At 39.1% G+C, this 8440-nt stretch overlaps 1 protein-coding gene across 1 annotated transcript in view; it reads left to right on the top strand.

Annotated features, from left to right (window-relative positions):
• Positions 1-254: 254 nt before the first annotated feature.
• The window catches only part of DHX15 (DEAH-box helicase 15), a 96516-nt gene continuing 88330 nt past the window's right edge, over positions 255-8440 (top strand). Inside the window, exon 1 of the mRNA XM_061585223.1 lies at positions 255-491. Within this exon, the coding sequence (XP_061441207.1) occupies positions 421-491 (71 nt within the window). The 5' untranslated portion in view covers positions 255-420. The remainder of the gene's footprint in view (positions 492-8440) is intronic.

The raw sequence follows: 8440 nt of genomic DNA, 5'->3' as shown, positions 1-8440 counted from the left end.
GGACTCGTGTTTTGCATGTATGAATGTTTATAACTTGAGGTAAATGTGCACTCCAAAGTATCTGCTTCAAGAAGAAACGCTGACCTGAGCTGAATCAGATTATGAAGACGGGAGTCTAAAGCATCATAGAGGTGGGGGGGGTGCGGCCGGTCTAGGATCCTCACCTCCATCTTACGCCTCGGCCTTTTTTTATCGTTGTAAAAAAGCAAGAGGAGGAACGAATCGGTATGGTGGAACACACGTGCTCAGAGAAAGGTTTCCTACCCGGACTTAAACGTAGTAGAACCTGTTTCCCTTTTTCGCTTTCTGTGCTGGGAAAGTCTCTCCTCGCGGTTGCTGCTGCTTCCTTCCTGCCGCCATTTTAGTTGATCTCTCTCTCGCTCTTTCTTTCTGCGGCCTCCTCGCTTTCCCGCTACCATCATGTCCAAGCGCCACCGCCTCGACCTCGGGGACGATTATGGTTCCAACAAGAGGCGCGTCAACTCCGATGGGTAAGGAGAAGTCGCTGCCGACAAACTGGGGCGAGAGATGCGATATTCCGCTCGCTGAAGAGCACGTTTTTTCCTCCCTCCCCCCTTCGCTCCGTTTTGCGAATAGGCCACCCTGTGGGAAGGGGGGGGGAAGACGCTTCTCTAGAGCTTGGAAAAAGGGCGACCCCGGTGTCCTTGAGCCTTTCCCCAACCGCTGTTGCACGCCTCTGGAGGAGGGCGGCCGGTAGCCAGATTGGGCGGTCTTTTTGTTGTTGATGTTCCCTCCTTTAACCCTCGCTTTCTGCGGGGACTCCGCAACCGCTCGAACGACTCCTATTTACTCTTAAAGTTGTTGTCTCTTTGTTACTTGTAGTGTAGCTTTCCCGTTGGAAGCTGCCTGAACATTTTTTTAGATTGTACTGGTTTTATGGGGAAAGGACTACAGCAAAAAGTCCCAGGTTCAATCTCCGGCATTTCTAAGTAAACCTGGGAAAGGCTCCTGTTTGTAAACCCGGACAGCAGCTTCTGACCAATGTAGACAGTACTGAGCCGAATGGACCAGCGTTCTGACTACTGTAAGGCAGCTTTCTGTAATCGTAAGAGTCATTGAAGACTACCATATTTATGGAGACGCAAGTTTCATAGATAGAGCCCACTTTATCAGATGTATTAAGTCATCTTAATGCAGGGATGGGAATCTGTAGCCCTCTAGAATTTGTTGGATTACAACTCGCCTCATCCCTGACCATTGACTATGCTGGCTGAGGCTGATGGGAACTGGAGTCTAGCAAATAATCTGGAGAGTCACAGGTTCCTTATTTCTGCCTTGGTAGGTATGTGTAGATGTACTCTCAGTTACAAGATAAAAAGGGGGAAAGGGTTGTACAAAGTGAACCTGAAAGGTTGGCAAAGAATAGCTCTACATGTACATAATATAAGAGGAACACTGTTAGATCAAGCCACATATAAATAACAGTATTCTGTTTTTCCCACAATGACCAATCAAATACATCCTGGAAGCTCGCATGCAGAATCTTCCCCAATGTTGCTTCACCCTACCAGTAGCTGGTATTCAGCAGCACATTGCCTCTCAATATGCAGGTTCCATTTAGCCATCATTGGTAATAACTGCTAATTGGCCAGTCTCCACCCATTTGTTGACTTTTAAAGCTATCTAAGCCAAGGACTATCCCAACATATTGTGATAGTAAATTCCAAAAAGTATGCAAACATGTGAAGGAGTGTGTTTTCTGTCTGTCCTAAATCTACTCCTAATCAGTTTAACAGGCTGACTTACGTTGTGTTGTAGCAAAAGACAAAGTTCCGTCTACCCATTTTTCTACATCATGCATAATTTTATAAGCCTTCTTTGTCTTTCTTCTCTCCCATCCCTGATCTATTTTGTAACCTTAAGAAGCGCCAAATGGTTTATTTAGTCTTTTCTCATAAGGATGTTCTCCAGTTTGGATCCATTCCAGCCTTAGGATATCCTTTTTGAGATATTTTGGTCAGAATTGTACATGGTTTTCCATATGTGGTCTTTCAAAATCATTCTATAATTTTATGGTACTGGAAACCTTCCTTTTTCAATCCCTTTCCTAATGATTCCTAACGTGAAGCATGTTATTTTCACTGCTATCAGATACCATATTGATAATTTCATTGTGATGTCCACCACAATAACAACAACAAATCCTTGTGTGTAGACAAATACTCAAGGAAAAGTGGGGACATTCTGAAAGCCATTTTTTACTCGCTGAAGAGACCTCCACGAGTTTGAGGGTGAAGGTCTGAAGCAGGTCTAACAAGCCTCATGCGATTTAGAAACCTATGCAATCAGAGTAGTAAATGGTGTAGGGAGCCTCCATGAGCAGAGGAGGCTCTCCACTTCAGACTGCCCTCAGACTCATGGATGGCTGTAAACAGGATAAAGATGATGTGCTGGGGACACGGGGCTTTGTAGCCTCCTCTTCTCCCGTGCATATTTGCACACATATTGTATATGTAGATCTTGGATGTTTTGTATAAAGTGTTTTTGCCTACTTGAACGTCATTTGCTATTTTATTGCCCATTCACCTAGTTTGGAGAGATCCCATCCTCCTCCTCTACATACTTGGCATGCTCACTTTTGACTCCAGTTCATTTATAAATACATATAAATAGCACTGGTCCCAATATAGATTCTTGAAGGACCATAGTTCTTGCTTCCTCCGTTGTGAGAACTGTCTATATTTCGTTTTTATCCAGTTTCTAATCCATAAGACCTGTCCTCTTATTCTTTGATTGCTAAATTGCTCAGGAACCTTTGGTGAGGGACTTTGTCAAAGTATTTAATGTCTACTGGATAATTTCCACAATACAGTCAGGATTTTATGCCATACATGGTGGATTTGGATAGGATATATTGCCTCATTGGACATCTTCCTTTTGATTGGCACTAATTTGTATCAACTGTTAACATTTTCATATGTTGAAAAATGTTGGTAAACAATCTAGATTATGCACAGGGGCATGCTTGTGTCTTGACAACGGTAGTTCAGTATTTAAGCCAGCCATCAGGACTTTATGGATTGTTTTGTAGGTGGCTAATAACATTGTGTCCTGGAAGTGTTGAGAGCACCTCTCAACAAAATTTTTGCAAATATATTTCCAAATATATTTTCTCTAATGGAGAAAAGTTGTCATCTAAAAGTTCTTGACCTAGAGTTGCCATTTTCTGCCATTTTCTGAAATGAAGGTGCTGATGGCTTGTAAAACATTTGTGGATGCATTTTGGGTCTCAGTGACCTCCAGGGGGCTTTTTTGGTGACAGTATTCAGATGCACAGAGTACTGGCATTTTTTATTTATTTTTTTGCTGCTCATGGCAGCCATTTTGTGCTGGTACCCACAGCACTTTTATCAAGATATGAGTATCTGCGTCTCATTTTTTTAACCAAAAAAGCATTGGTAACTTCAAAAGCTGAACTAGTATGTCTTATACAAAATTATGGCTATGGTCAAAACAAAAAAGTCCACAACTTGTGCAGGGTCAGACCAAAGGCTTTGTTTAAAAACAGTTTAAACAAGACTTCAGGTTTGTATAGGGGTTTTGTACATCTGTGGGGTGATACCATTTGTAGAGGTGTTAAGGGAAGTGAATGATTAATCTATTATCAAAATAGATAAAATACTAGGGTTTTTTTCACCCTCTACACTCATTTCTCATATGAAATAAGCAGAACAGGTTCTGGGCTAAGGAGTCTGTAAACTTGATGGGTAACTAAAAAAATTAAACAGCATTTTCTGAGGCCATTTTACCCTCTGGCATCTTATGGTGTGTTTTTTTGACTTTTGGTTTTCTAAGTCATTTTTCAATAGTGTTAGAATTGATCCCCAGAGCTATAATAGTATCATCATCATCATCATCCTTTTTTAAAATTGTACTAGCCATTGGCCTTGACAATGTTAAAATATACCTCATTGTATACAATAGGATAAAAGTAGATAATACAATAAGAAAATTAAAATACAATATAATTACATAAAACTTTTAAAACAATACAGCAAAATCCAGTTTAAGCTGAAATTAATTGGGAGCACTCTTAAAACTCTTGAACATGATCTGTTACATTTCACTACTTCTTCCTTGCAGCTAAAGCATATCGTGCTGTTCTGTATGTTATATATGGGTAAGAATCTTCTAAGAGAAAGCAGATAATTTCATGATCAGAGTAGGTTGATAAGCTAGACAAAATATTTCTCAGGATTTTTTCCTTGGCCATCATAGAAAGGGCATTTAAACCCATAGTGTGTTATGTTTTCCACCTGTTGTAAATTACAGGTGCAGATCCTTTGAAAAACTGGAATCTTTCTGTATCTGCCATCCAGCATAATTGAAGGCATAATCGATAAACATAGTTCTAAAAAAGCCCTGCGGAGGGGAAACGCCGTCAGTCCTTCTAGGTATCTACCTCTTTGCTGGTCTTTTTTAAAAAGACAATACCATTGGGAAAATTTAGATTTTTGTAACAACCTCATGTCCTCTGCACCTGGCTCTTCATATATTCTGTCCCTTAGTTCTCAAATGGGCCCAAAATGATTTTGAAGATTATACTTCTGTAATAAATTTTGGATAGTATCATTTTGATTTCCTGTATTCCTTGAGAAGAGATATGCTTGTTTTATCAGCTGGCCTTCTGATAACATATACATATATTTATGATATTTCAATAGTGCCACCTGTATCCTCACTTCAGTGGCGGGCCAAGCCACCTCTGCTTGAAGAACAGAGGCTGAGGTCCCTGCAGAATAACCTAATAGTCTCCGTAGAAATTTATTCTGTACTATGTCCCATGCTTTAATATAAATTTTATTCCCCCCCCAATCTCTGAACCATATAGCATTTGAGGAATCACCTTGGCTTCGAGTATTTTTAAAGCAGGGATTAACATTTGCCCTCCCTTTTTGGAAAAAAACCCTTTAATATTGTTCCACTTGCTTCACTTTTCCAACACTAGATTCTGTGTGTGCTTTCCAGGATTTGTTCTCTTCAAAGAGTATACTCAAATACTTATACATACAGACTTGTTCCATTGTGTGTCCATTTATTTGCCATTTATATTTTGGTGAGGGGCGGCCAAATATCATTATTTTGGATTTAGTAAAATGTATATTGGGTTTTCTTCCTTGCAATATATTATAGAACTTTTAAGTAGTTTCTTCAAGCCTAAACGGGTGAGAAATAGTAATACTAATTCATCTGCATACATTCAAATTTGAACCTTCCTGCCAAATATTACAGGTGGGCAGCCATCCTCTATTTCTAATTTATGGACTATAACATTTACATAAACATTAATCAGAGTGGGTACCAGTAGACAACCTTGTTTTACTCTTCCATTAGTTCTAATTGGTCTTGTTCATATCTCTTCTGCCCCATACCTCACTCTTATACGTTTGTCGGTATACAGCTGTCGAATTAGTAGCACTAACAATCTTTTATCTATATTTGTATCTTTCAGTTTGTTCCAAAAGCAGTCTATTTACAGTATCAAATACTGCTGATAGATCTAGAAAGGCTGCAAAACAATGTTTAGAAGTGTCCTTAGTTTTTTTTATTAAAGTCTGTAATATGAAGCATTGATCACTGGTATTATAATTTTACCTAAATCGTCCTTGTTCTTCATGGAAGAAGTTTTTTGTGGCCCATGTTTGTAATTTTTAGAGAAGAAAGTTTCCAAACAATTTGGCTGACACATCTATAAGACTGATAGGACAATAATTTAGAGGTTTATTTTTCTCACCTTTTCTGTAGATAGGACAAATAATACTTAGATTCCATCCTGTTGGTATTAAACCTGTACTGTTGATTGCTGTAAACAATTGGGCCAAAACAGGAGTCCACCAGTATGTAAAATTCTTCTATAGTGCTGGGGGTATCATATCCACCCCGGGGCCATTTTTGTTTTTAACCTGGCAATCAGGGTCTCTATTTCTTGAGGTAATATTGGTTGCCATTATGGTAAGAACTTGTAGTTGTTTTGAGTCTAGTTGTGTTTCTGAAAATTCCTGTTCTGCCTGCGTTCCATAAATTTCAGAGAATTATGATGCCCGTGTTTCTGCAGAAATGCGTGCTTCTGTAAGAATTTTGACCTCTTTCATACCAGAGGACACTAATTCCCAAATTTTATCCTTGTTTTTTCTTTCACTGCTAAATTTAATATATATATATATATATTAAAAGAAAGCTATGGTAGGAATTAAATTTAGCAGTGAAAGAATATATATATATTAAAAGAAAGCTATGGTAGGAATTAAATTTAGCAGTGAAAGAATATATATATATATATATTCCTTTAAGAGTTTTTTGTAGAATTCCCAGAAATTAATCAGTTCTTCAGTAGCTCCTGTTGTTTTCAAATGCTGTGAAAAACTCATGGGCTATAATAGTAAAAACATTGATTTTTCTCTGAATTAATGGAGGAGGAGCCCTGAAACTCCACATAGCAATTCACGTTATTCATGGTTGAGGACTATCTGTAATATGGAGTTGTGAAAGACTGACACTAATGTTTGTGTAACTCAGGGCTCTGGAGTTGGTATGTCAAACCTTCGACTCCGACTCTTCTATTTTTCTACTGTCCAACTCCGACTCCTTCATAAATGGCAAATGTATATTAATTTTTCTACTGTCTGACTCCGACTCTGACTCCTTCATAAATGGCAAATGTATATTAATGTATTAATATTAATAAATTAATATTAATATTAAAACATTAATTTTATTTTGAAGTCGGAGTCGGTACGTTTCTACCGACTCTGACTCCGACTCCACCCAAAATTGCTTCCGCCTCCGCCTCCACAGCCCTGGTGTAACTGGTTTTTATTTTTTTTGTGAACCGCTTAAAAGCTTATTTTGCCAGAAGCAGGATATGTGTTTAATAAATATTAATAAAAATACTGTGCGTCTTTTCCTTGTGCCATCAGGGTATGTGTGACTCCACCTGGCTACAGAGGGGTAAAGTTTGTTTTCCCTCTTTACAGCACTGTAGCACACATTTTCCTCTGAAATTATTTGTCTGTACAACTTAATTCCTGTGCTTTTAAAAGTAAATGTGACAAAGCTCTTCAGCATCTGTTCTGTCCCATCAGCTCTGTGTGGAGTGACAAGCACAATCTGCAGGATCATATGGATAAATCCTAAGTATCATTAGGTGTCATCTCAGGTTTTAGGAATTTTGGGTCCTTAATAAATAATGCTAACCTGCTTTAACAAAAATACTCATGGGGTACACATGTGAAATTGTTCATATGGGCAGTTCCATGTCTGGAAATTAGGTAGACTACATGTCCTGGGAGGGGTGGATTCTCTCTGAAGGAACAGGTTTGTAGTCTGGAAGTACTCTATTATTCAGATTTATCAATGGAGTCCCAAGTAGCTTCTATACCTAGGAGTGATTATTTTTATGTATTTACACATGCAAACACTATATCAATTTATATTACACACCCCGGTTAATGCCAATATGGGTTTCTAAGTGGCCTACAAATATAAAAGCGAAATACACAAGAATTAAAATACAAACTTCCATAATTACAATATATAATAAAAACAATAATTAAAACTGCTTGAGATCAAGGGAATATCTGTGTAAATAGGTGTGTCTTCATATGCCAGCAGAATGCTAGTTCAAATGGGGTCTTTGTATTTCATCAGGGGGTGCATTCCATAACACTAGTGTCACCAGTAGAAAAGCCCACCTCTGCGTCACCTCAAGCCAGTAATCATTAGACTGTGGCAAGACCAACTGGGTTGCCTTTGATCTTAATCTTAATGCCATTACCGAGCAGTAGAGGGAGAAAGTCAGTCTTTCAACTATCTGCGTCCAGAGTTGCTTAGGGCTTCATATGTAAGTAACAAGAAGCTGACTTGGTGGCTAATAGGTACCCAGTGCAGAGCCCTTGGCACAGGCATGAGTCTGTTTACTTATTTCATTGGTTAGTCCCCTCATACCCAGTGGTCTAGGCTACTTACAACAGGTTTAAAAACATGCAATGTAAACCTTAAAACCCAAATAAAAAAAGAATAACTAAAACAGCTCACATTAAGGGCCAAAGGCCTGAGTTAAAAGGAAGGTCTTTGCTTGGCACCTAAAGATGGATAAAGAAGGTGCCAGGCATACCTCCCTGGGGAAAGCATTCTACAGCTGGGGGGCCACCACTGAAAACAGCCATTCTCATGTTGTCACTCTCTGAGCATCCCGTGGAGGGGACACACAAAGAAGGGCCTCTGATGATGAATTCAGAGTCCAGGACAGTTCATATGGGGAGAGGTGGTCCTTGAGATATTGAAGTCCTGAGCCTCATAAGGCTTTATAGGTCAAATCCAGCACTTTGAATTGAGCCTGGGAACTAATTGGTAGTCAGTGCACAAGTGCCAGGATTGGTGTTATATGTGTGGACCAGCTTACCCTGGTCAGCAATTCAGC

This window comes from Rhineura floridana, chromosome 9, assembly GCF_030035675.1.
Source record: "Rhineura floridana isolate rRhiFlo1 chromosome 9, rRhiFlo1.hap2, whole genome shotgun sequence".
Classification (NCBI taxonomy): domain Eukaryota; kingdom Metazoa; phylum Chordata; class Lepidosauria; order Squamata; family Rhineuridae; genus Rhineura; species Rhineura floridana.
This window is presented reverse-complemented; position numbering and strand designations above follow the sequence as displayed.